The sequence below is a fragment of the Neurospora crassa genome, linkage group I (genome assembly GCF_000182925.2).
Source record: "Neurospora crassa OR74A linkage group I, whole genome shotgun sequence".
NCBI classification, from domain to species: Eukaryota; Fungi; Ascomycota; class Sordariomycetes; order Sordariales; family Sordariaceae; genus Neurospora; species Neurospora crassa.
Genome location: NC_026501.1, coordinates 4377412 through 4403649, shown reverse-complemented (window position 1 = coordinate 4403649; position 26238 = coordinate 4377412). Strand labels below are relative to the sequence as shown.

The 26238-nt window shown below is 52.8% G+C and overlaps 5 protein-coding genes across 8 annotated transcripts; 3 read left to right on the top strand and 2 right to left on the bottom strand.

The window, feature by feature from the left end:
- The first annotated feature begins 703 nt into the window (after window positions 1-703).
- On the top strand, window positions 704-5252 carry NCU03064. 2 transcript variants are annotated; one of them, XM_011394768.1, is made up of 5 exons: window positions 704-930; window positions 1003-1255; window positions 1907-1996; window positions 2133-3005; window positions 3066-5252. In XM_011394768.1, exons 2-5 carry the CDS (start codon window positions 1192-1194, stop codon window positions 3923-3925), a joined length of 1887 nt encoding a protein of 628 aa, XP_011393070.1. In that variant the 5' UTR covers window positions 704-930; window positions 1003-1191; the 3' UTR covers window positions 3926-5252. The 2 variants fall into 2 exon arrangements, with proteins under 2 accessions (XP_011393070.1, XP_011393071.1); XM_011394769.1 differs by having other exon boundaries at window positions 704-1255; window positions 2133-5252.
- Window positions 5253-5330: 78 nt separating this feature from the next.
- NCU03063 lies at window positions 5331-8055 on the bottom strand. 2 transcript variants are annotated; one of them, XM_011394766.1, is made up of 2 exons: window positions 7528-8055; window positions 5331-7473 (listed from the first exon to the last, which is right to left on the bottom strand). In XM_011394766.1, exon 2 carries the CDS (start codon window positions 7175-7177, stop codon window positions 5534-5536), a length of 1644 nt encoding a protein of 547 aa, XP_011393068.1. In that variant the 5' UTR covers window positions 7178-7473; window positions 7528-8055; the 3' UTR covers window positions 5331-5533. The 2 variants fall into 2 exon arrangements, with proteins under 2 accessions (XP_011393068.1, XP_011393069.1); XM_011394767.1 differs by having other exon boundaries at window positions 7535-8055.
- A 213-nt stretch (window positions 8056-8268) lies between these two features.
- NCU03062 (formin binding protein) lies at window positions 8269-12061 on the top strand. The gene is made up of 5 exons (XM_958777.2): window positions 8269-8603; window positions 8661-8812; window positions 8875-10042; window positions 10101-10217; window positions 10274-12061. Exons 1-5 carry the CDS (start codon window positions 8457-8459, stop codon window positions 11393-11395), a joined length of 2706 nt encoding a protein of 901 aa, XP_963870.1. The 5' UTR covers window positions 8269-8456; the 3' UTR covers window positions 11396-12061.
- Window positions 12062-13581: 1520 nt separating this feature from the next.
- Window positions 13582-16908, bottom strand: NCU03061 (translation initiation factor RLI1). The gene is made up of 8 exons (XM_958776.3): window positions 16605-16908; window positions 16375-16468; window positions 16301-16306; window positions 15889-16228; window positions 15675-15836; window positions 14752-15609; window positions 14388-14698; window positions 13582-14310 (listed from the first exon to the last, which is right to left on the bottom strand). Exons 1-8 carry the CDS (start codon window positions 16622-16624, stop codon window positions 14278-14280), a joined length of 1824 nt encoding a protein of 607 aa, XP_963869.3. The 5' UTR covers window positions 16625-16908; the 3' UTR covers window positions 13582-14277.
- Window positions 16909-19510: 2602 nt separating this feature from the next.
- crf6-1 (chromatin remodeling factor 6-1) lies at window positions 19511-26051 on the top strand. 2 transcript variants are annotated; one of them, XM_011394764.1, is made up of 6 exons: window positions 19511-19678; window positions 20132-20573; window positions 20628-20657; window positions 20713-20809; window positions 20874-24939; window positions 24996-26051. In XM_011394764.1, exons 2-6 carry the CDS (start codon window positions 20160-20162, stop codon window positions 25381-25383), a joined length of 4995 nt encoding a protein of 1664 aa, XP_011393066.1. In that variant the 5' UTR covers window positions 19511-19678; window positions 20132-20159; the 3' UTR covers window positions 25384-26051. The 2 variants fall into 2 exon arrangements, with proteins under 2 accessions (XP_011393066.1, XP_011393067.1); XM_011394765.1 differs by lacking the exon at window positions 19511-19678 and having other exon boundaries at window positions 19809-20573.
- The last annotated feature ends 187 nt before the right edge of the window (window positions 26052-26238 follow it).

Genomic DNA, 26238 nt, shown 5'->3' with positions numbered 1-26238 from the left:
CCCATTACCAAGCAGGCGGAGTTCGACCTGATCTCACCTTGCCCGCCTTGGTACGACATCATACAGGCAGCTTCTCGGAGCTTTACTGGATGCTCTACGTATCACATCGCGGCGTTGCCTTGTTATGAGTGGCCTGGCGACTGCTATGTACACGCCCCCTCCCTTGCATTCCCATGTTCGCACTCTCCACTTCTGTCTAGGATGACCAGTCTGACAGGGGGGAAGCCTGGAACATGGGCTGCAACTGCCTGCAGAAGGCGGTCCACAGGCCAAGGCCCCACCTTGTAAGCTACGCCTGCCTGCACTTGCCCACCCATACCCTAGTGCGCTTGCGCATCTCATTGTGCTTTGCTTGCGAGCAATGATCATGGAAGGAACATGGCGACCGTACATACTTGGAAACATGAAGCTATACAATAAAAAATAAAGAAAAGGCTGATATTATCCTGTTTGAAGCCAAGGCTTAGGTCACGCTCTCGTGCCCTTTTTGGGGGGAGGGATGACACCCGGGGGAACTAGCATACGGTAGTGTACCTAGTTTGAGGTTATCGTATCAAGATCCGTCCAAGCATGAAGGTGAAGTTACAAGTTCAAGTTCTCAGAGAAAGCGATAGACACACCCGACGGCGCGCCCGGCGGGACCCGGGAACATGAGATTCCAAAAGCTGAGTGAGCGACCGGACTTTACGTACTTCTTTTTCCCCGAACTTTTATTTCTAAAAAAAAATTCCATCTCGCCTCTTGTTCCCTCACTTCATTCGTTCATTCGACCGGGCGAACGAACTCCATTACCTATCATCATATCTGGAGCCTGTCCCCCCCCTTCGCCGTGCCATCACTGCAACAAGTTTCGTTCGACTGGTCAGCTCGTGGTCCTTCTGAATTGCGCCAACCAACCGTTTCACAGGTCTGGCTACCTAGCTGACTCTTGTGCGTCTTTCAGTTCCTTGCAAATCCTATAACCCCATATGCACAACCTAACTTTCTTTCTGCATCACCCAGCGCTCGTGCATTCCAAATCCGAAATCAGAGCTTTGGACTCGGCTGTGACACTTGGTCCCGCCCTTGGCTCCTCCCTACCCCCTCCCCCCCTCCTCCGGCGCGCGAGTGCTTCCACCCCCTGGCCAACCCAACTATATCAAGACACGTTGTTTCGCAGACCCGTTGACGTGGTTGACGTCGCCTGCACTCATGTACGCAGCACAGCCAAACGGCGTTGATAGTGCAACGATCAATCCCGCCGCGCTCAACACAGGTATGCCACCATCACATTTCTTTAGTGTCGGCCCTGCTCTGGGGTCTTGGAATATTTCCCGAACAGTTACCTCCGTGTCGCTGGTCCCTTGCGTGTGCGCGCCTGCCCCTGCGACCGGGACTGCGTGATGGGTGTCACGGTGCGTTTGCGTTTGCGTTTGCGTTTGCGTGTGCGTGAACCATGACGGTGGTGTTGGTGCCGGACGAGGCCCGGGCAAGGGTGGATCCAGTCCAACATCAACCCGACTTTAATGCCGACCTTTTCGACGGGATCCGGACGGCAACGATATGGAATCCTTCTCATTCTCCTCCGTATCCATGTTTACTACGGCGACGGGATGGCATCGAAGCGGGGAGAGTGCCTTCATTCTACAGGTGCTCGCGGGCCCAGCGATGCGCTGCCTGGGCCTAGGTCGCCTGCTGGGTCTGCGACAATGATCAAGTCATCGCCCCGCAAACCCCGTCCGCTCGGCATCCACCAGCACCCCCTCCCCGCTCCCCAGGATTCGCGGACTGCTCGCGTCTTAGGCACTTCATCCCCGTCGCGTCGTTAGATTTGCCAATCGCTCTGCAATCTCGTTTTCTCTTCTTTCATCTGAAACGCTGCCGCAATATCCTTGCATGTGAAATACTGACGTGCGTGTCCGACCAGACTTGAGCGGGCCACCACGGAATCTCAAACGGGAACGTTCTCCCGACGATTATCATTACTCAGGACCGCCAGGGTCCACTGGTGATGACGGTATGTTGTGCATTCCATCCTGATCCTGTGTGTCTGTGTCGTCTGCAACTCGGTGTACCTCGTCCCTGTTACATGTCTAGTCGTGCTACGAGGTGCTGCCGTTGAACATGCTGACAACGTTTTGCGCCCTGAACAGGTGGTGATAAGCAGCCTAGAAAGCGAGGAAGACCGATGAAGTCCAGACCATCTGGGGGTGTCCCCGAGCCCGTCGGCCAGGGCCCCGTTGCGCCGTCTATCCAACAGACACTTCCACCACAGACACCACAGAGCCAAAGTGCTCCTCTCCCACTCCCGACACAAACACCCACGTATGCCCCCGCACCCGCGCCCGCCCCCGCAGCCACGCCTCTCCAGGCCTCGCCTCCCAAGACGACCCCAACCAAGACGACCCTGAAAGCCCTGCCGACCGTTCGCGACCACACAACCGACCAGCTTGGGCCCGGCGGAGATGAATACTTGCCAAGGGAGATTGACGAGGCCGGTGAAAAAAAGGTTATGCCAAATGGGCAACTTACCGGAAATCGCGAATACAGATGCCGAACCTTTCTGGTACCCAACCGAGGGGACAAGCTTTTCATGTTGGCCACCGAATGTGCTCGAGTTCTCGGCTACCGCGACTCATATCTGCTGTTTAACAAGAACAGGTCACTGTACAAGATTATAGCGAATCAAGAGGAAAAAGACGACCTTGTGAACCAGGAGATCTTGCCTTTTTCGTACAGGTCACGCCAGATTGCCATCGTCACGGCCCGCAGCATGTTCCGTCAGTTTGGTAGCAGGGTGATTACCAACGGCCGCCGCGTCAGGGACGATTACTGGGAAACAAAGGCACGAAAACAAGGCTTCACCGAGGCTGATCTGGCCGGAGAAAAAAGACCTGGGGGAACCAAGGCCCGGGAAGCAGCCGCCGAAGCCAACCAGAACTCTATGCTCGGAGGACCTCACGGGGAGATCATCTACAACACGAATCCAGGCCCGTATGGCGCCCCTCAGCCCCTCGTACAACCAGGTATGATTGGACCGCCGCCAACAACCTCGACCAGAATGCCCGTAATAACACTAGGACCAGATTACCATGATACTAGGAGCCGGGATTACTCAACTATTCTGAAGACTGGCCCGCGACAAGAGATTACTGGTCCGCCGTACCAGGATCGGACCCAGACCACGCCTCTATCCGAACTGCATGCGCAAGCTCACCATGCAGCCGAGTTCAACCGGGCCGTTAACCAGCAACGTGAGATGCGTGGTGATTACCTGCAAAACCTGTGGCGCAGGCCGCACGATCAAGCTACTGCCACCAACCTGAACCAGCCGGTCGGTTCCGAAGCATCTGCTGTTCCTACCAGCCGGCCAGCCGCATCATCTCATGCCCCTAGTTCTGGATTACAGCAACCTGCCATCGTGCCAAACCAGAGCCCTCAAATGATGATGACGGCGGCACCGTACTCGCAGCCCCTTCATGCACAGGCTTCGGCGACTCAAGGTACAATGAGAGGTATGGCTCCAGCTCCAGCTCAGAACAGCTCGAAGCCAACAAACTCTTCGTCAGCTTCTAGCGGAAGCATGCCACAACCCGGCCAGAACTACGGTTATACCAATTCCCAAATGTGGCCCCCGACGCCCCAGACGCCGCAGCACAGCTACTCAGCCTACACTGCCCAGCCCCAACAGCCCCATTCCCAGCAATCCCCTGCTCCCCAGTTGCGACACTCGGGCTCTGGAAGCCAGGTTCAGCCAAATAACATGTCTTACTCGACTATGCCCAGCATGAACCAAGGCTATGGTGCTCCCTCTCAGGGGATGTACTCAAATGACCAAACTCCGCGCCAATACATGCACCAAAGCGCACCATCCCCGGCCGTTTCGCAGCCATGGACCCAACAACAGCAAACTCCTGCTACGTGGTGGACTAACCAGCCACAGTAGATGAGGACGACGCTGTGACGGTGCGCATTTGGTTCGGTATGACCAGCCATGTTGTTGATGCGGCGCCATTCATGACACTTCTGCCTCATTCCAGGCGGGGAAACGATTGCTAGAAATATCACGCCTGCCGCCCGGTCATCCTTCGATTTCTGAGCTCCAAACGTTTCAAAGACACCCCAGTATTCGACTCGCTGGAGAGGCGAGCGAGCCTCTTGTTGGGCGGGCGTGCAATTGGTTTGCAGCATTCGGTTTTCCGGCATTCGGTTTTCCGATATCGGATCCTAGAGGAGTACAGAGTGGGTGGAGGGCTAGTTACATGTTTGTCGGTTCCTTTTTATTCTTTGTTTCGGATGATACCTCTTTTGTTGGCGTGCTGGATCTGCTGGCTCTCCAGATCCCTACTCTCTTTTTCCCCAACTCGCGAAGTACTCAACTGCTGTACACATGAGCTTATTACGACTCGGAAACTCGGGTCATTGGCGATTCTGTGGTTATTATGGCTTTCCGTTATATGGTTCCCGGCGATTTCGTATACTTGGGGTGCTGGGCAGAGGTTCTCAGCCCTGCAGTGCTTGGTTCGAGGAGACAGGAGGAAGGAAAGGTTTCTTGGTCACATACGAGTGTTATACCCTGTTTTTTGCGGTGGCAGAATGTATTTCTTTGCGCCTTGGTCTGGCTTCGGCTCTTCTTCCCTGGCTTTCTATGACCCCTTCTTTATTTACTTTCCAAATATGAATTTTCCTTGGTTTTGTTGGGTTAGGTTAGCAAGGACTTGTTTGGATAACGCACCATGTAGCGGTTTAGGGTACGCTTTTCTCAAATTGGATTATCCTTTAGGGCGACGCTTCAGTTTCTGTCTTCCCTCACTTTCATGTTCTCGCAACCTCGTGTTGTGTTTGACTATCGATGTACGGGTCTTCTTCGGCCCCTGTTCAGCCCCTAGCTCTTCATATCTTCCAGGCTGGGTACAAATGTATACCTGTGTTGACGGTGATATCAGCAGAGAAACAACTTTCTTCTCTTTTCTGGAAGCATGAGGCCAGCTATGTCGTGTTTCATTTCTTCGGGCACTTCAGCTCGTAAGTAACTTTCGCTTCTGGCACCCCAACCTCACAGGATGAGGGGGGTGACCGCCTCAATGGCTGTATTGATCTCCCTATGCTTAATGTCTGGTTTCCTCCCAAGAATGGTATCCCCGATGTTGACCGTTAACCGCTTCGAACACTTCTTACATCAAAGTATGTTAGGTAATTGAGTATGCTTAACCCACTAAGCTCCCTGAGCCCGCTAAGGCTACAGCAACTCGATCAGTTTCCAATTTCCATGACGTTATCTTTCCACGATATTTAACGGCAACAGTGTGTAAATATGGATGACAATGATTATGTTACTGAGAATGACCCAGTGACCATACCCAATTAGTCATTCCAAGTTCATCTCGCCATTCGCTGTGGTATATTTCGCCAGCCCATATCATCACAAAACAATCGCAATAGCATTGATATCTACTTTGACCACCCGGTCTACCAATCTCAACTAGCTTCCATCCGTCATACAAACAACTAGCTCACTGTTATGATCACTTACCGCCCATCAAAAACCATCATATCACTCCACAGACACTTCCTCAAACACCTCCTTTTCACCACCCTCGGCATCATCCCCCTCCTTCTTCTCCCCTGCCTTCCTCCCTGCCCTGACAACAATAACAGGCAACTCCCTAACATCCACATGCTCCTGACTTCCCAAATCCACAATCCTTACCGCCTCAATCCCCAACACCCCCTCTTTAAGCGCCAAAAACCTCAGCTCCACCACAGCGCACGCATTGGGAGCAAGGGGCCCCACGCGCGCGTCCGCAGACAAACAAACCACCTCGGTGCTGTCCACCACGCTGCTGCGCTGCATCGCGTGCACCACGTTATCGTCCAGCACGGCGTCCGCGATGAGCGGGTCGCGCTTGTTAGAGGGCGCCGCGGTGGATAAGGCGCGGTGAGTACGGACTTCGTTCCGGCGACGTTTAGGGAGGGCGTACAGGGCTAGTTTACGCTGGGAGGCGGGAGAGCCAGAGGTGGTGGAGGTGGTGGTGGCGGTGGTGGTGGTGGACGGGGTGGTGAGAATTGTGGGGATGCCATCGCCGCCGGTGCCGCTAATACCACTGATGGCGTTGGTGATGCTAATGCTGTTGCTGCGAGTGGTGATGATGCCGTTGGTGGTGGTAGTGGTGGTGTTGGTGGAGGTGGAGGTGGAAGTCGAAGAGGTGCCAGTGGCGCCTTCTGGTTTAGTGCGGTTGACGACAAACACCGTCCAAGCGAATTCCTCACCGGCGTACACGGGCCGGTCGGGCCCAACAAAGGTCACGGTGATGCCAAAGTCCGGGACAGGCGTCTCGAAAATGCGCTGCGTGGTGATGGAGGCCTCGAGCGAGGGGAGCGCGTCCGGACGGGTGACGGAGGGCGAGACGAGCGGCATCGAGTCAACGCCGCCCGAAATAGAGAGCTGGCTAGGCTTGTGTCTGCGCTCGATCGGCTTTGTCATGGGCGTGCCGAAGCCCGGGTTGACGGGCAGTGTAAAGTCCAGTGGCGTGGTCCAGGACATGGTCAGTTTCGGGGTGCAGGGGTCGGCGCCTTTGGGCTGGACGAGGACAGCCACCTCGACTGTGATGATGAGCTCTCGAGAAGGGTGCTTGCTGATGATCTCGAGCTGACGTGGTGCGAGTCGGTAAAGGAAGGTGAGATGGTCGTGGGCGACGCAGTGCAGGGGGAGGGTCATAAGATCTTGGTTGTTGAGATCGTCGACTGTGCCGTCGGTTACGGCTAGGTCGATCTTTTGCAAGGCGGCTTCACAGTCGAAGAAGGGGGTGAAATCCACCTCAAGAAGGGCGATTAACGCTGGACTTGGTGGGCTTGTGTTGGGCCGCGCGAAGCGTACCCGCGTGTGGACGACGGGATAGACTCGAAGTCTGAGGCTTTGCATGCCCCTGAACAGACGTAGTGGTTGTTTTGTTTGTGTGACGGGAGCGACTCTGGACACTCGGAGAGCGGAAAGACGGGGCTGAATTCCGCCTAGCATTGGGTCGTCGGCAAAGGACTCGAGAAGGTTGAGGCCTGCTGGTGCGCAACTTTGCATGTAGCCCTCGTCGGCCATGTCTCGAGATTTCCTGGGATCGAGGAGCTTCAAGCCGGCAGTTGCTGCAAAGACAATAGAGGGTGCTTGTAGTCTGATCCTTGGTCGTGATACGAAGACGGGCATCCTCCAGATGGCGTAAACATATGAATCCTTTCCATTATCGGCTTTGCTGTCCCCATCCTCTTCGGCCTTCTCCTGTTCATTCTCCTCCTCCGCAGTACGCAAGATGATGACATTGGCTGGATCTGGAACGAGTCCAGTGTAGATAACTTCTGCTGCCGGAGGACCTTCACGGTCGGATCCATGGCCGTTCACGATCTGAGCCTCTAATGTAACGACTATACGGGATAGCGAAGATCGTAGTGTGTCCTCATATTGGCGAGGGGTACGGAGTACAAGATAGACATCAGCCGTCTCATCTGCAGTCATGGAATAAGTAAAGTGAGAAGACAGTGCGGGTACGTGATGCCAACCTCATACCGAAAAACAGCACATCTCGTTGACTGATGCCTTCTAGCAAGCTTGGTGGTGAATTTGTGTCTGCCTTAAAATTGGAAGCCGAGGGGATGATGTAACTGAAATAGGACTGTTCCAAAAATGCTTGGCCATCATCGTGAGTGTCGTCGTCGTCATTCATGTTATTAACCATTGTGTTGTGGAGATATAGGTGAGTGTCGTGGGCTCGGTTGTTTGCCTCTCCTGGGTCTTTGAGTGAGGCCAGCAGCAAGGTACTTGGCTGGCCAGTTACGGTGGACGCTGGTTATGATGATGAATTTCGGCTCTGGTTTGAATTGCCGTGTTTCTTGCTGGTCCAATCGCAAAGTATACTAAAGATGCCCCGTGATAAATCGTGTTCTTCCAGTACACTAGATCAGATATGTGGAAGGCACTACAGTGAAGGCATTCAGGGGTCCGACGTAGGTGGACTGAATCGGGCGTCTGTGTTAAGGTAACCGGGACCGACTGAGAGGTTGAGTAACACCGCAAGTCCATAACACAACGAACGGCAAGGGCCCGGCCGGCGTCTTCTGAACCGGGCACGGCAGTGACAGCGACAGGCCTGAAGTGCCAGGGGCGACCCTAGCCGGAGTGACAGCCTGAGCAATCCACAGCCCCACGGAAGCTGGAATGGTCTGTGCCACGCACTTCCCGGCTATGGTCTTGGCATTTAAATCGCTGGACCGCAAACTGCCAAACTGCAGTGGATCCGTGCATTTTCCCCGTCACTCTTTCGCCTGTCGCGCATTTTCTTGGGGTCCCGGCCTCTTCCAATTCGCAGCCTCGAAAGATTTCTTCAACCCCACGACCGCATCGCTTCCGGATCCCCGACCACCTATAACTGGGCGGAAATATCTACGGAAAGGAACATATCTTCTCAGTATCGACCACATACTCAGTCACGATGAATCCGCTGCCCGGCGGGCCGTTCCCGCAGCCAGGCTTGACCTGGCAAGACCACCGTACGCCTGATGGACGTGTATACTACTACAACTCCCTGACGAGGGTCACGCAATGGACCAAGCCGGAGGAGCTGATGACTCCCGCCGAGGTATGTGAATGGCGCTCGCAGTCCATCGCCGAAACAGAAGTACTGACAAGCTCCTAGCGTGCGCTCGCCAACCAGCCTTGGAAAGAATATACAGCCGAGGGCGGCAAAAAGTACTGGTACAACACTGAAACCAAGCAAAGCTCGTGGGAGATGCCTGAAGTCTACAAGCAAGCTCTTGGTGTCGGAACCACGACACCGACCAGCGCTGCGTAAGTCCTTGGTCCATGCGCCCTCGGTCAGGCAATTCAGTAACTAACATCTTTGTCAACAGTACTCCTACCGGTCCTTTTTCGGCTCCCGGAGGTGGCCATCAAGGTGGATATGGAGGCGGTCAGTCTGACAACTACCGCCCCGACCGCGATCGCGACCGTGACTATCGTGATCGTGACCGTGATCGTGACTACCGCGATCGGGATCGGGATCGGGACCGTGACCACCGTGACCACCGCGACCACCGCGACTACCGAGAGCCACTGGGAGAGTCGCGTCAGTTGACGTTTGGCAACAACAACAATGCAGCTCCAGCTTTCGTTCCTGCGACCGCCGATCCGGAATACGCGACACCAGAGGAGGCGGAGGCTGCCTTCGTTAAACTTCTGAAACGCAGTGGCGTCCAACCCGATTGGACTTGGGAGCAAACCCTCCGAGCTGTTGTCAAGGATCCTCAGTTCCGCGCTATCAAGGATCCAAAGGATCGCAAGGCCGCTTTCGAGAAGTATTGCCATGATGTCGTTGTTCAGGATAAGGAGCGTGCAAAGGAGAGACTAACTAAGCTACGCGCCGATTTCGCCACGATGCTACGGAGCCATCCGGAAATCAAGCACTACACACGCTGGAAAACTGCTCGGCCCATGATCGAGGGCGAGACCATCTTCCGATCTACCAATGACGACAATGAGCGACGCCAGTTGTTTGAGGACTACCGGGTTGAGCTTAGAAAGGCACACAAGGATCAACAGATTGCTTTGCGCAAGAGTGCCATGGACGGCTTGATTGAGCTTCTCCCGAAACTTGACCTTGAGCCCTACACTAGGTGGTCTGAAGCTCAAGGCACTATTGAGAGCACTGCAGAGTTCCAACAGGATGAGAAGTACAAGTCCCTCAGCAAGTATGATATCCTGACCGTTTTTCAAAACCACGTCAAGGCTTTAGAACGTACCTTCAACGACTCTAGGCAAGAGGAGAAGAACAAGAAGCTTCGCAAGGAACGCAAGAACCGCGACAATTTCTGTGCTCTTCTCGCTGAGTTGAGGAAGGATGGCAAGATCAAAGCAGGATCCAAGTGGTCCAAGGTCTACCCTCTTTTCGAACACGATGAGAGGTACTTGGCTATGGCCGGTCAGCCCGGCTCTACCCCCATGGAATTGTTCTGGGACGTTGTCGAGGAAGAAGAACGTGCCTTGAGAACCACCAGGAATGATGTCCTGGATGTTATTGATGTGAGTACACTGGAAACCAAAAGCCTACTTTCGGGTCTTCGCTAACGCAGGATGGCAGGATAAACGGTTTGAGGTTACTCCCAAGACTACTTTCCAAGAGTTTGAAGCAATTGTGAAAGATGACCGCCGCACCGCTAACATTGAGCGCGATATTCTTGAGCTTATTTTCGAGCGTGTAAGTGACCTACATTTACCCAATGCGGGAACGAACATCTAACTACTGAAAAACAGCTTCAAGAAAAGAAGGCCAAACGGTCAGCAGATGACGACAAGCATTCTGAACGCCAGCAGCGTCGTGCCTTGGACGATCTTCGTTCATACCTCAAGAGGTTGGAACCTCCCATCACGGTCAATGAAACTTACGAGCAGGTAGAGGGTCGCATTGCTCAGAGCAACGAGTTTAAGGCTGTTGCGTCCGACGAGGCTCGCCGCAGTGCCTTCGAAAAACACATTCGCCGCTTGAAGGAAAAGGAAGAAGAGGCCGAAAGAGACCGACTGCGTCGTCGTGATCGCGGCGACCTGTATAGGGACAGAGGTGAGCGCTCTCACCGCAGCAGCGCACGCTCCGTTCGCAGCCGCAGTCCAGAACACGATCCGTACGAGGCGGACCGCCGCAAGGCTATCGCCGAGCGGGAACGCAATTTCCGCAAGTCCAGCATGGCAGAGAGTCTGCTTTCGGACCGCAGGTCAGTAGATGGTCATCATGACTCTATTCGAGACAGAGATAGGGATCGCGATCGCGAGCGTGATCGTGATCGTCGTGACTATCGTGACCGTGATCGTGAACGAGAAAGAGACCGTGATCGTGACCGTGATCGCGAGAGAGACAGGGACAGAGACCGGGACCGAGACCGGGAGAGAGACCGGGAGAGGGATCGCGATCACCGGGACAGAGACCGCGACCGTGAACGTGACCGCGACCGCGATTACGATCGACGCCCTCGCCACGACGAGCTCAACCACTATGACCGGGAACGACGCAGTCGCGATGAGGACAGGGAGAGAATCTATCGTAGGCGAGTAATGGATCGCGATGTTGATGAGCTGCCATATGGTGACGAGAGACCCAGCTCATCCCGCCGCACCCGCCCCGAAGAGGACGAACACGACCGCCATGACGGCAGGCCCCCGGCGAAGAGAGTCAAGACCGAGCCTAGCACCACCGCTACTCCTGCCGCCGGCGTCCCTGCCGCTCCCGCCACCGCTCCCGCCGTTAAGGATGAGGCTACTAGCCCCGCTCGTGATGGCGTCAAGTCGCCACAGCCCCAAAAACAGCAAGAGAAGGAGAAAACGCCGCCGCCACCCGCTGCCGTCCGTGCGGGTAGCGAAGAGGGCGAGATCGAGGAGGACTAAGTGCCTGACCGTTCAAGGCTGGCTCCAAGCCAGGATTTGTCGGGGTTACGGAAGGGTTATGTGTACCTCCGCTTGAAAGCGTTGGGAAGTCCGGATGGCTATATATGCAGTCTGAAAGTACTCTCGTACGTGTTTACCACCACCACTTCCCATCCCTAATCATCAATAGCAAAATCTTTTTCTCTGTAATTGTCTTTTTCTTCTGTCTCTCTCCATCCGCCTTCGTTATGGCTTTGGCCAGGTAGAAAACTATGCGCATAACAAAAAAAAGTTGGATAGAACGAGCGATCGATTGGATAGTTAATGTGTTAATAGACGAGTGTTAACAGACATTGTCCATCATCGGTGAGTAGACTATATCCTCCCGATCCAATGTGTTGTGTCGTAAAGTTGCTTAAATATCCAGAATCTTTGTATATGTCATCATGTACTGGTGACTTTGGCTTCCTACCCTACTATTGAATCGTCGACTACCTAACGGCCGAAAGAAGATTACACATCATTTTGTCTTTCAGGTGAGTAGAATGGTTTCTGTACGCTCAAGTGAGACTATTTATCGTGTAGTGCATTCCAAGTAGTAGAAGCAACGATCATGGGAAGCGAAGCAAACGGGAGTGAAGAAACAAAAAACATCAAGAAAAATATATATATATATATAAATAAAATAGTCGATAAATTTTTTTTTGGGAAAACTGGAAAAATGAAGGGGAAAAAAATTGGGAACCCCCAAAACCATGAAAGGAACCTGGGAAGAAACTACAGCCACGAAAGATCATGTAGCAACAATAGCACAAACAAGGTTCAAAAATCGAGCAAGTACAAATTGCTTCGCCCATCTCTCTGTCGTCTCGTTTTGATCATCCTCACTGCTCCCTGCTTCATCGTATCACACTCCATGTCCAGAATCGTTTAGCTCCCGTGGTAGCTAAGTATTTTTGAAGCACTAATGTAAGCCGGCCTAGACGAACTTTGTCCAGATGAGGATGGAACAAACTCAATCACACAGTCCAAGACTAGTTTTGTTTTGTTTTGATAGCTCGATACTTTTTGGGTCAACTTTCCTAGGCGCTGTCAGATCCGGTTCATGCGCACCGATCGATCCATGAATTAAGTTTGACCTGACCTGTCTTGAAATATTCCAACTCAGGTGCAAGGGTTCAAAGATTAGCTCAGGATCGATCTGGTCCCAAATAGCAAGAGTATCAAGCTAACAAAGAGATAAACAAGCCAGCACATTTGGATGGCATGGATGGCTTGGCCGCGCTACTTACGGGATCAAGATATTTTGTCTCCTTCCTTCCAGTCTTGTAATAATGTCACACTCCGTGATCGCGATCGAACTAGAAAGGCTTGTTATTCAGACGCCCCTTCAACCATGAAATCAACTGCCTCCGTACTGCCTACCTAAGGCGAGCTATGAGTACGAGTGTTGCAGCATGGCAACTGCTGAGAGAATACCTACCTCGGCTTCAGCGCCTGGACACCGTCCGTCCGTCCGTCCGTCTGACCGACCTGTCATCTACCGTAGAAACTCGCGCCAGATTGGTAAAAGACTATCCTATCCCTCTTTGGGCGCCTGACAGTAAGTAAGCATAGGAGGCAGGTACCTAGGCAGCATACGTACAGAAAGAATGTGCTCTACTGGCCCAGTTTTTGAATGTAGTAAGTGCAGTGGTACCTACAGTCAAAAAGGCCGAGTTGACAAGCCCCCGCCCGACCAGAGAATATGGCTCTCCTCCACCTTAACACACACACATGCACACATTTCTGTACAGGAAGCCGGACGTGAGCCTTACAGGACTGTGCTTATTCTGCTCACGCCCAGATAACCTGGTTTTCTGGCAGTAGAGGTTTGCCAATCCTGTTTCTACGGTAGGTACAATACCAGAAATACTTATGTGGTGGCGGCAGTGTAAAGGAAGTGTTAGATTATTGAGTTCCCCCCCAATTTGCATCATCGAACAGCCGCTATAAGTCAGTCATGCGGGTTGGGTAGCATGTGCTACTGTCATGAAGGAGGGTTGCGGCTTGGGAAAGCGTGAACAAGACCAAGGGGTAAGATGAATCTGTCTTTGGGCTTTTGGGAGTCTTTCGTAGTTCGCGCGCCGGGATGGTACTTTGTCTGATCTAGAATCGCCTCTGCCTTTGTCCTCGCAGCGCAGTACATAAGGGACGAGGCGTTTCTCGTCCTGAAGAATGCTTGCTCGGCGGCAAGAGAAGCGCGATACCACAACTTGAATGGATGCAGTTCATATATGTGTATGTGTACAAAAACAATTCAGATATTCCCACTTGAAATTCAATATGTATTCATCAACTAGTCAGGTCAATCGCCTCTCTTGCAAACCTCCCCTTAATCCATTCTTTGTGCTTTGGTCCCCTCAAAACAACCACTTGGTTCTGAGAGTTCCGGCGGCAGTCGCCCTGCTTGACCCGTTGCCCCTCAATCTACAAAAAGTTCCAATCCAGGTTGGTGGTTTCCCCCCGTCCGCTGTTGTAGTCAACCCTCAAGCAAGGGTTTCACCAAAACCAAAAAGACAGCGCAAACTTTCTCACAAAACATGTGACGGAGGGGTATATCTCTCTCTTTTCGTAGGACCAGGCAACAGGGAACTGACTGCCGCCGCCGGGGTTAATCATTCGGCGCGTCGTCCTCAGAGGAAGAGGAAGAGACAGTTTCGAGATCAGAACCAGAACCGCCGCCGCCGCTACCGCTACCATCCCCGGCGCCGCAATGAATGGAGGAACTGCCATTTTCTTTTTGGACGCCTAGAACGCCGGAATCCGATGCATCATCATAACAACGACGGGGGCGTTTAGTATTGTTGCCTCTGCCGCTAGTCTTATTATTCTTGGGAAGAACATCATTGGAGACACCGTCTTTAACTGCTCTTCTCGGGATCGTCCAAGAAGAACTATAGGGGAAAGCAATGTTAGTATGAGGTCGCAGGATGGGAGAACTTTTCCAAATTGAAACAGAAACAAAACTTACGTAGTTGCCACTGAGCTTCTGCTCCTGGTCAAGCTGAGAGTTCAGCTTGTTGATGCGAGGGCGATAGTTGGTAGGATCACGGCGGAAAGTGACATCAAGGTTCTTCAAAAAGGTGTTGCAGCCAGTAAGCAAAGACTCGGGCTTGTTGGCGTGAGCGTCGATACCAGGCTTGCCATCAAAGACAATAACACGGTCGGCAAGGTAAGTGGCCATGATGAAATCGTGCTCGACGATGAAGGCAGTCTTCTTGGCGTGCATAATGAAACGCTTGATAACACGGGAGGCAATGATACGTTGCTCGGAGTCGAGATCTGGAAGACGGTTAGAAATGCATCTTAAGGGGGTGGGAAAGAGGTTCACGTACAGGCAGAAGGCTCATCGATGAGGTAGATATCAGCAGGAATACCGAGAGCAAGAACAATGGCAACTCTTTGCAGTTCACCACCGGACAGATGCTTGACTTCCTGGTCAATGAAATCATCAAGCTTCAGAGGCTTGACGACGTCAGTCTGGAACTGAGGAGACAAGAAAGCAGCCTTGATCTTCTTGAAGAACAGCTGGCGAACGGTACCCTCGAACTTGGGAGTGATGGTCTGGGGCTTCATGGAGATCTTCATCTCGGGAACCCTCTTGGTGCCGTCAGGCTTAAGAACACCGGCCAAAAGACGGCAGAAGGTGGTCTTTCCAGTACCGTTCTCACCCATCATGACGATAATCTCGGAATCAGAGAAAGAACCGGCGTCGATGGACAGGTGGAAGTTGCCCATGGTCTTCTCCATGGCAGGGTACTTGAAGGCGCGCGACTTTTCCTGGATGAACTCCTCAGTGCCTTCGGCAATGCGGAAGGTCAAGCTCTCGTCACGGAAACGCAAGTTCTCAGTAGGGATGTGACCATCGAGGAAAATGTTGATGCCTTCACGGACGGAGTGAGGGAGGGTGACGACACCGTATACGGCGGGCTGACCGTAAAGACAGCAGACGTAATCGGAGAGGTAGTCGAGGACAGACAAATCGTGCTCGACGACAATGACGTAGTCGTCGGGCCGGAGGAGAGAGCGAATGATGCGGGCGGCACTCAATCTTTGCTTGACATCGAGATACGAGGAAGGCTCGTCGAACATGTAGACATCGGCCTTCTGAACGCAAACGGTACCGATGGCGAAACGCTGGAGCTCACCACCGGAAAGGAGGGTAACATCACGGTCGTAGATGTGGCGCAACTCTATTCAAGATCAGCCAGGGCGTCCAAATAAGCAAATCACAAAGCGCAAAGCATGTGGAACCTACCAAGGGTGTCGAGAACCTCGTCAAGGTTATCGAGAGAGCGGCGGCCCTCAATCAGGAACTTGACGCTCTTGTCGGGGGTGCGGATGGCCTTGGGGATCTGGTCGACGTACTGGGGCTTGACAACAGCCTTCAGGTCATCCTCGAGCAGCTTGGTGAAGTAGTCTGCGATTTGTCAATCCTCTGATCTCCTTCCAAGGTGAGCCGTATTCCTTACTCTGCAACTCAGAACCGCGGAAGTACTTGATGACGTCCTCCCAGTCAGGCGGGTTGTCGTACCTGCCCAGGTTGGGCTTAAGCTTTCCGGAGAGAATCTTGAGCGCGGTACTCTTGCCGATACCGTTCGTTCCGACAAGACCCAAGACGTTGCCGGGACGGGGCATGGGAAGACGGTGGAGCTTGAAGCTGTTGGCGGCATAGCGATGGGTGATCTGGCTCTCGAGGTTGGTGGGCAGGTTGATAATGGTGATGGCGCCGAAGGGGCAGCGCTTGGGGCAGATACCACAACCAATGCACAGCTGTTCGGAGATGAAGGCGATGCGCGACTCGGGAGACACCTAGATATCGGATGTCAGGAGGGTGTTGTCGCGCAAAACACGGGGATCGCAAGGGGTCCGGAGAGATCTTACCTCGATCTGTTAGAGAGCAGTTAGCTGTTTGGTCTTGTTACCGCACGAGGACTATGGAGAAGAGGGAAGCTTACACAGAGTTTACCGGAGCGCACAACAGGGCATGACTTCTTGCATTCCTGGCGACACTTCTTGGGCTTGCACTTGTCGCTACTAACGATAGCGATACTACAGATACGAAACAGGCGAGGTCAGCAAGGTGGAAGCCAGACAGCGCATACAGCCAGACCAGCACAAGCCAGTATCGGCCGATGCTTCTACAAGCAGAGCACACACGCGTGCGGCCTTGGGATCGTAAACGCACCGAGTGAGTTTGTCCGACATCTTGTCTGTGATTTCGCTCTGCGGACTGATCGAGATGGGTGACTGTGGGCGGACCGCTATCCTAGGCGCAAAGCGGGAAATGGGGGAGGGGGAGAAATTCTCAAGATGCCGCACGTCTCGGAATACTACGAGCAGAGTGGAGAGGGCCAAACAAGGCGGAGGAGGCTGACACTCTTAAGTTTCTCCAGAGGCAACGTGGGTCGACGCCTGGGTTGTGGACAATGTCAGTTCCCTCGTCTCAAAAAATGTCGAGACCGCTGCACCGTGCGCCGAGTCTGGTGGCAGGGCGGATCGTAAAAAAAAAAGACCCCGCTTGCCCTGATGTGAAGTAAGGTAGGTCGTCGGGCTTCCTACTTAGGTACCTCTAGCCCCGCAACGCTATGTACCAACATGGTAGCAGGGTTGGAGCTACAAAAGAGGTGTAAGCTGAAATGTGCCACGGTTGATAGGTTACCTCTTAAAGGTACCAACTTTACCTTGGTATCTAATGCCAGGTGAAAGCCCACTGTTCCTGTTTCGCTGTCATTGCTTGCCTTAGGTGCCCCGTGTGCACTTTTTGTAGGTATGTAACGACCCTCCATATAAGTAGTAGGTACCTAAATTCCATCTCCCCAGTCGGGCTGAACTCTCAGTCCACCCCATGATTTCTGTCTCAGAATTCCATAACATGACAGGAGCTTCTACTATCCTATCATTGCGGTTGCACCAAGTATCTAGCTGATGTTCACGCAAGTGGTCGTCCACATTGGGTTCCACTTTTACTATTGTTCCTCTGTCCTTTGTTCTGTTTCCGCTTCCCATTGATCTCCCCTTCATTTCAGGACAACTTCTGCCCAAAGATTCTTACAGTGACCCAAGTGGCATCGTGGAGAGTTGGTTAATCATGGGCGTGTACTTAATGTCTTGCTGAAGTCAGTTTGTGCTCATTATCAGCCAAAACAGATCCGAGATCTGCTGAACACAGCCTTACATCGCCTATTTTCCCGAATACATGGTCATCGCTTCCAATGGACGACTATAATGCGGATGATGATGACTAGACAGTTTCATTGATATTGCCACTTTCTCTGTCCAGGTGATGATAGTTTCCTCCGTGGATGAACAGATCCGACCCATCCTTCACAAGTGAGCGTTAATATCTAGTACTCCCTCGGCTAAAGATAATGCGTCAATGGCAGCGTATTGTTTGTTTGGAGGGGAGTACTTGTATGGCCGACGACATCAAGCTTGATCATGACGCTCGGTAGGAGGATGTGCATAGTTACCTAGTTAGGGTTGACAACTAGAAGCGCTCGGACTCCTCCCACAACCGTATCGTTTAAGGAAATCACTCGCAGCATCACGGATGCCGTCAACGATCACGATGCAGAGAGGCGCAGGGTTACTGACATCAAACCGGACTTCCGAACAGAGCTCTGGCTGCCTGTCGACATATGTTTCCTGCGCCCCGGCCGGGCAGTGACTCACAACCAATCTACTCTGATAGCAGTCTATTCCACATGTTGTCGAGGCAGAAATGACATCGGCATCAAGACGTTGAAGATAGTTGCCGACAGAGGTCAATGTTGGCAGTCAAGGAAGGCTGGTGGCCCCAGCAGCACGGGATCGTGTGGATCCATCGTCCTGGACGGATCTGCTCCAGCTGCGCCAGGGAAGCGGTGCCTCTACCATACCCACTTGGACATACTCATAATCTGAAGGGAGTTTAGGACTGGTATTTCTTTGGTCGGATAGGCATGAGACGAGGATAAAATCTTTGATTAGGTATATCTGTTTCTCTTTGACACTTTTGGAGGCTCTCGGATTACGTTTGTGGAATGGGTTAAATAGAGGTGGCCCCGCACAATCACCTACAAGATGTTGTCGTCCTGACTGCCTGCCTGGGTTTGCCTGCGTCGGCTCGCAGTAGGTTCTCTTCGAGCCGGAGCTCCAGTGGCGGGAAATCATCCAAATCACCTTGGTGCCGGTGCTCGCGGTGTACCAAGTTGAAGTGAAGCACCAGGAGAGACCAGTGCATGGCTGGCACCTGCACCGGAGCTGACAAAGAAAACCCCTTCGACGCCAGCATGCCTACCTAGAAAAACCGGGCGACGTCCACGTACCGGGAGTATTCTCAGCTTGTCGTCCATCTTCCATCTTTCCCACCTTGTTGATTCCCAAGTCGCACCGGTACACAGTCGATGTGCCATCAACCGACAACAACACTTCTCTGAATCATTTGTTGTTATATCAACCACATTCCATCCTTGAACTTCTTCCAGTGTTGTATAACCTGATAGCTGAGCGGTCATAACCATACATACCTCCAAGCAATTGAATCGGGAATCGCCCGCTCTCGCCTGCCTCACACCGCCCACGCCGTCTGGAAGGGTACGATCGGAGTGGGCAACCAACGAGCTGGCAAGCTCCAGCAATGATATCCGACCAGGCTCGAGCCGCGTTGGGTTTGTGTCCTGTTATTCGTTCTTTCCAAACCCAAACTTACAAGAAACATTGATCTTACAGATCTTCGTCACACAACTGAAATTCGTGCGTTGTGAGCAAAACGGGCAAGGATCGTGACAGCGCCCATCGGACTGGATTAGGCAAGTGTGCTTCCTCCTGGCGCTACCATCCAGTGAAAGAGAACATCATTGAAGTGGTCAGATCACAAGACACGCGTTACATTTCGGTTTCGGTAATTACGGAGCTGGAACCTTTATGTGGCGGTCCCACACTTGAGTTCGGAGGTTGCTTCCAACGAAACTGACCAATCAGAAAGTGGGACTGAGCAAGCATTGAGTTGAGGGCAAGCGGGCCTCGTCTGAAGCACAAGCCAGGCAGTGGCCCACTGGTGTTGCTGGTTCTGGTTCACCATTTTCATGGATTCTTCTCCTCCGTCCATCACTGCGATTTTCCGCTACACCATCACCACTGCCAGCCCCCTCCCAGGGTCTCCGGCCTTGACCATTTCCCCCACCACCACTCCTCCCACGGCACCGCGATTGTGAATCTCGGGCTTGAAGATTCACTCTGCAGTCTGCTGCCTGGAGGCTCTTAATTCTTCCATGACTTGTGAGTCCAGCCACTGCCGCCCACTGCCCACTGCCCACTGCCCACTGCGTGCCCTGCCCTGCGTATTCGCCTTGCATTTTCCCCATCATTTCGCCCATCGAAGCGGGCCTCGTCGCCCTTGATATCCATCGTCTACCAGCTTGTAGAGGTCGCCAGACCGTCGATTCTTGATGAATATCGCCTCTACAGCTGCCCTAGACCATGGCCTGCTCTCCCGTGCCCTCAGGGCGCCCACACGCGACTGCAATCGCCGTCGCCGTCCGCCTCATCATCCACAGCCTTGCCTCCATCACTTACACGCGAGCCAATGCGACAATCATCATTGAGGGTCGTCCGCTACCCCGATACCGGATTTCTCTGATGATTCCGGGTCGCAAGAGTGGCCTCTTTCCATCGCCCCAAGTAGTGATTCGTAAATGACGCGTACCGCTGGCTGACATCGTCGTCTTACAGCAGGCAGCCTCCGCGTCTAAGTCTCAAAATGTCGACATCTCCCGAATCCGGTCCGGTGTTCGGGCATGTGTCACCGCCGGCGGATGACAGCCACTTCAACTTTACCAACGATACCGAAAGCACGAGCGACCTTTCAGACGTTAATGCCGCCGAGGCCGACCCAAATGACGACGCCGACGCCCAGTCGTATCAGCCTGCCGACGAGGCTGTCTCGCCGATACAAAAACCCGAGTTGACGTTCGAGGAAGCGTCCGATTCAGCAAGTGATAACGACGCGTCAGATGACGGAGACTTTGACGCCCCCGATAGCCCCAGGTCTGCTCAGAGCAACGAAGTCGTGTCTGCCTCGTCGTCCCGTACCGTCGTGAAGCGCAAAGTCGCCCACGCGACCGAGGATGATTACATCAGAGAGAATCCTGCCCTGTATGGGTTGAGGAGGAGTGTACGAATATCCCGCATTCTTGTTGTGTTATACCATGCTAACGACCTACAACAGTCACGCCCTACACAACGCCGTGCGCAGATCGTAAGTGGATCAAGATGAGCTCTCGTCGTTACGCCTCTCCTAACTGAGTAAACAGATCGACTCAGATGAAGAAGATGAACCATCCGAATCGGATGCCACACCGGTGTCTAGAAAGCCTGCGAAGAGACGTCGGGTTGAACGCTCGTTGCCTGGTAAGTTTTCATCCGTCATACTCCTCGGCATTTTGTTTCACTGCTGACTTGTCGTGATTTCCAGCTTCCAAGCGTGGCACTCCTGCTCGCCAACCCTCAATCGATGATTCCGACTCGGACACATATGGAGGCGCCAAAGCCCGCAGCTTCCAAAGAAAGGTCCGCAGGCAACAAGAACAGGACCCTGCCTTGGCTTTTAGCGAAAAGAGATGGTCTAGCCGTCGGGCCGCCCAGGTCTCAGCCGGTGCCTACCAAGAAAGTGACGCCGAAGAAGATGAAGAGGACGACTCCGAGCTTACCCCCAACTACTGGTCTGCCAATGTCGAGGATAACTCGCCATACATCGAGAAAATCCTCGGTCATCGTCCTAAGGAGGGTGTCGAGGTCACGGTGGATTCTACGCGACACGACTTTGAATACTTCATCAAGTGGCAGGGACAATCATATCCCCACAACACCTGGGAAACTACGGAAACTGTCGCAGGCTTCCGAGGCTTTCGCCGCCTCGAAAACTATTACAAGAAGGTTGTTGAGTACGAACTGGAGATGCAATTCGGTGGCGACGATATCAGTCCGGAGCAGAAAGAGCAGTGGTACCTGGATAGAGAACGTGAGCAAGAGGCCCTCGAAGACTACACAAAGGTCGAGCGCGTTGTGGCTGTCAGAGACGGTGATGAGGGCACCGAGTATTACATCAAGTGGAAGGGCCTGCAATACGACGAGTGCACCTGGGAAGCCGAGTCTCTCGTGGCCGAACTTGCTCAGGACAAGATTAACCAGTTCCTCGACCGATGCAACCGGTCATGGCAGTCTGACCGCAAGCAAACTAACCCCGATACCCGGTCGAGGATGACCAAACTGGAGAAGCAGCCTGACTATATCAAGGGCGGCGAGCTTCGCGAGTTCCAAATGAAAGGCCTTAACTTCCTTGCTCTCAACTGGGTAAGGGGCAACAACGTCATCTTAGCCGATGAAATGGGTCTGGGAAAGACTGTCCAAAGCGTCTCGTTCCTCAGCTGGTTACGGAATGAACGCGGCCAGGAAGGACCGTTCCTTGTCGTCGCTCCTCTTAGCGTCATCCCCGCTTGGTGCGATACATTTAATCATTGGGCTCCGGATCTCAATTACGTCGTTTACCTGGGCCCGGAGGCAGCTCGGTCCAACATTCGAGATTACGAACTTTTTGTGGATGGTAACCCAAAGAAGACCAAGTTCAATGTCTTAGTCACTTCCTATGACTACATCTTGGCCGATGCGGATCATCTCAAGAACATCAAATGGCAAGTTCTCGCTGTTGACGAGGCCCACCGTCTCAAGAACCGAGAGTCACAGCTCTACATCAAGCTCAACAACTTCGGCGTTCCTTGCAAGGTCCTCATTACCGGCACACCCATTCAGAACAATCTGGCCGAACTCTCAGCCCTCCTCGACTTCCTTAACCCCGGAAAGGTCGTCATTGATGAGGAGCTTGAAGCGTTGTCTACCGCAGATAACAAAGGTCCCACTGATGAAGAACAGGATGAGGCTAGGCGTATCAGGACCCAAGAGAAGCTCCGCGAGTTGCATCAGTCAATCGCTCCTTTCATTTTGCGTCGCACCAAGGAGACGGTCGAGTCGGACCTCCCCCCCAAAACCGAAAAGATCATCCGAGTTGAGTTGTCTGACGTGCAACTTGACTACTACAAGAACATTCTCACACGCAACTATGCTGCCCTCAGCGACGCGAGCAACGGCCACAAGCAATCGTTGCTCAACATCATGATGGAGCTGAAGAAAGTCAGTAACCACCCGTACATGTTCCAGGGTGCCGAGGAGCGTGTCCTCAACGGCAGCACACGCCGTGAAGACCAGATCAAGGGTCTCATTACAAGTAGCGGCAAGATGATGCTTCTTGATCAGCTGCTGGCAAAACTTAGGAAGGACGGACATCGTGTTCTGATCTTCAGTCAGATGGTCAAGATGCTAGACATTTTGGGTGACTATCTCCGTGTTCGCGGATATCAATTCCAGCGACTCGACGGTACCATTCCTGCCGGCCCAAGACGTATGGCGATCAATCATTTTAACGCCGAGGGCAGCGATGATTTCTGCTTCCTTTTGTCTACCCGCGCCGGTGGCCTTGGAATCAATCTTATGACGGCTGATACTGTCATCATCTATGACTCGGACTGGAATCCCCAGGCCGATCTTCAGGCAATGGCTCGAGCTCACCGTATCGGCCAGAAAAGACCTGTTAATGTCTACCGCCTCGTGGCCAAGCAGACTATTGAAGAGGAAGTTGTAAAGCGAGCCCGCAACAAGCTCTTCTTGGAGTATCTTACCATTCAGGCCGGTGTGACAGATGAAGGCAAGGCTCTCAAAGAGCAGTTCAAGGAGCGCGGCCTCAAGATGGACGAGGCTAAGACCGCTGAGGATATCTCGATGATCCTCAAGATGCGTTCCCAGAACCTGTTCGAACAATCTAGCAACCAGCAGAAGCTGGAGCAGCTCGATATCGATGCTATCCTCGAGAATGCCGAAGTTACCAAAACTGATGTCGATGACAAGATCAACCTGAGCAGTGGTGGTATCGACTGGGATAACTGGATGCAGGTCACCGATGTCAAAGTTGACGATCTCGCCCTTGACTGGGATCAGATCATTCCAGCCGAGCAGCTTGCTGCCATCAAGGCTGAGGAAAATAGAAAGAAGGAAGAGGAGTACTTGGCAAAAACGATAGAGGAGAATGCTCCTAGAAAAGCTGCGTTGAAAGGCTCCAAAAAGAGCGCAGAGAACGATCGAGCTGAGCGTCTGGCAAAGAAGCGACAACGCGAGAGGGAAGAGCAGGAAGAGCTCGAAGAGCAACGTGCATTGCTTTCTGATCCCAAACGCCCCCTCAATGAGAAAGAAACCCGAAACCTTATCAGGGCCTTCTTCAGGTACGGTTCCTTGGACGACCGCGAAGAAGAGGTTGTCCAGGATGCCCGCCTTAGTGATAGAGATCGGGACTTTCTGAAGTCTATTATCGAGGACCTTGTCGTTATCAGTCGCCGCGCTGTAGATGCGAACAACGAGAGACTTCGCGAAGAAGAAGCCAGGGCTGGCAAGCCACTGGCGAAGAAGGATAAGAAGGCTGTACTTGTCGATTTTGGCGAGGTGCGGAAAGTCAACGCAGAGACTGTCGTGGAGCGACCCCCTCAGCTCAAACTCCTGCGTCGCGTCCTCCGGGAGCACGCAGACATTCTCAGTTTCAGGCTTCCCGAAGCTTCCAAGGCTGCCGCATATACTTGCGACTGGGGTGCACGCGAGGATGCCATGCTGCTTATTGGAATCGACAGGTACGGATTTGGTGCGTGGACGCAAATCAGGGACGATCCTGAGTTGCAGATGCACGACAAGTTCTTCCTGGAGGAGCATCGTGTCGACAAACGGGAAGAACGAAAGAAGACGGAGGCTGTAGGGATTCAATCCCCTGGTGCTGTTCATTTGGTCCGAAGGTCCGAGTATCTCCTGTCTGTTCTGTTGGCCAAGCACTCTAATGATGCTGCCGCTAAGAAGGCAGTGGAGAACCACCATCGGAGCAAGAAGCTTCTCACGAACAACGGCCATCGACGCGGTGAAGCTAGCTCCATCTCCGGGTCTCCTGCACCATTGGGCGTTAAAAAGTCTATTCCTCACCGGGACCACCACCATCGGACTCTCAGCAACGCGAATGACCGGGGGACCCCCAGGCCTGACCACAAACGGAAGTACACCGATGATTACGAAGAGCGCAGCTCGAAGCATCGTCGGGTGGAAGACGAACGTCGTGGTACAGATAGCAAACTCGACAAGAAGAAGGACAAGGCACCCAAGGTCGATCCCGAAACATTGGAGAAATGGAAGCGGGACAGGCAGAAAGCGGTGGAGCGCTTCCATGAACTTGCCAAGTTGAATAATGATGAGATCGATAGCTCGGACAACTTCCAACTTGTTTGGTCTCTACTTCGGCCCCTCAAAGCGAACATGGAACGCATCATGTACTCTAAGGAACGTTTTCCTGCGGCCAAAGAACGCGCCAAAATTTTGGGAGAGGAGATTCGGGCATTTGGTAATTTCCTTAAGCAGCTGGAGGAGAAGAACCCGCTGGATGGTTTGGAGCCACAGTTCTGGTAAGTCTAGAAACTCCCTCAGATTGTGCTTTCACACTGGCTAACGATGGATACAGGGAATTCCTTTCTTCGATCTGGCCCATCGGTGAGGTCAAGGTGTCGGGCCGAAGACTCCAGCGCATGTTCGGCGACCTTTGCAAAAAGGATAGCGAGAACAAGGAGGACAGATCTCAGAATCTGAAGAAGCCGAGCCGCCAGGATCTCGAAGATGGCGAGATTGCCAGCGATCGCGACGATCGAAGATCTCGTGACCCTTACCGCGACGACCGGCGCGAGGACCGGCGCGAAGAGCGACGAGAGGAGCCCAAGCGGCGCCCGAACTATTACGAGAATGGCGATCGACTCAACTTTTATCGCCATCGTCGGGACATCGATAGGGGAGCACCGATCCGTCACTCATGGCAGAGCAGCCGCAGTCCCTCTCAGCAGCAACGGCCTTACTAGGGGAACCACCCTCTTCTCCCATCAATAATTGTTACTCAGCTCTTGCATTGTCTGGCGTACGGGTTTAGATATCTCGACTGGGGTTGTTGTTCTGATTTTCTGCTCCTCTATCCTCATCTGGGAGTTGACAAGTACACGGGCGGGCGTGGTGTTACATTGGAACGAGCGATACCTGTAATGAGGAATTATTTATGTTACAGAAAGGGCGCGCGCTTTTATGAAGGGTTCAGCATTATCCTATCGCCGATGATGGTTATTTTCGTTGTTGTGTATGGTTTTGCGGAAACCGCGTGCGCCGACGTAAAAGAAAGGCACGCAAGCGTTCTACTCGTCAGGCACTCATCAACATGCCTCAAACAGTCTTGCTTTTCTTACTTTTTTTTCTTTTCTTTTTTCAAGTGATCTCAGCAGCAATAAAACTGAGGGGAATGGATGGATGGTTGGTTCTGAGAGCGTACAAAAAAGGGAAATAACAAAACTATACCGAATTCCTCCTGCAAAAAATTGAGGATCACTTACTTGGGACAGGGGAAGATGGCGGAAAGAGAAGGGACCGTGCGTCGTTGTTGTGTTTTTCCCCCCACTTATCTTCAGTCGCCGAACACGCCCTAAACTTAGAAAGAAAGAGAGAAGAGACAATGAAATGATATCCATAATTGCATCGTCGATCTGTACCTTTCTCATCTGTTTGTTTGTGTTTTGGTGCGTTCAACTTCATCATAGTAGGTGATGATATAATATGAGAGTGTGTGTTGTTGTTCTTTACCTGTCTATCCTCACCTGCGTATCATTCGATGGAGGGTGCATGTTTTAGGGTCGGAGAAAGGGATAATGACAGACAGTTACTAGTGACAA

Excerpts from the sequence above, each read along its gene's own strand:
- crf6-1 (XM_011394764.1), top strand. The coding sequence starts at position 20,160 with ATGTCGACATCTCCCGAATCCGGTCCGGTGTTCGGGCATGTGTCACCG. Across the intron at positions 20,574-20,627 it reads TGTATGGGTTGAGGAGGAGT|TCACGCCCTACACAACGCCG; the intron begins GTACGAATATCC and ends GACCTACAACAG. Across the intron at positions 20,810-20,873 it reads GGTTGAACGCTCGTTGCCTG|CTTCCAAGCGTGGCACTCCT; the intron begins GTAAGTTTTCAT and ends CGTGATTTCCAG.
- NCU03064 (XM_011394769.1), top strand. The coding sequence starts at position 1,192 with ATGTACGCAGCACAGCCAAACGGCGTTGATAGTGCAACGATCAATCCC. Across the intron at positions 1,256-1,906 it reads TCCCGCCGCGCTCAACACAG|ACTTGAGCGGGCCACCACGG; the intron begins GTATGCCACCAT and ends GTGTCCGACCAG. Across the intron at positions 1,997-2,132 it reads AGGGTCCACTGGTGATGACG|GTGGTGATAAGCAGCCTAGA; the intron begins GTATGTTGTGCA and ends CGCCCTGAACAG.
- NCU03062 (XM_958777.2), top strand. The coding sequence starts at position 8,457 with ATGAATCCGCTGCCCGGCGGGCCGTTCCCGCAGCCAGGCTTGACCTGG. Across the intron at positions 10,043-10,100 it reads ATGTCCTGGATGTTATTGAT|GATAAACGGTTTGAGGTTAC; the intron begins GTGAGTACACTG and ends GCAGGATGGCAG. Across the intron at positions 10,218-10,273 it reads TTGAGCTTATTTTCGAGCGT|CTTCAAGAAAAGAAGGCCAA; the intron begins GTAAGTGACCTA and ends ACTGAAAAACAG.
- NCU03061 (XM_958776.3), bottom strand. The coding sequence starts at position 16,624 with ATGTCGGACAAACTCACTCG. Across the intron at positions 15,610-15,674 it reads CGAGGTTCTCGACACCCTTG|AGTTGCGCCACATCTACGAC; the intron begins GTAGGTTCCACA and ends GATCTTGAATAG. Across the intron at positions 14,699-14,751 it reads CATCGATGAGCCTTCTGCCT|ATCTCGACTCCGAGCAACGT; the intron begins GTACGTGAACCT and ends ACCGTCTTCCAG.
- NCU03063 (XM_011394767.1), bottom strand. The coding sequence starts at position 7,703 with ATGGTTAATAACATGAATGACGACGACGACACTCACGATGATGGCCAA. Across the intron at positions 7,474-7,534 it reads ACGAGATGTGCTGTTTTTCG|ATGAGACGGCTGATGTCTAT; the intron begins GTATGAGGTTGG and ends CCATGACTGCAG.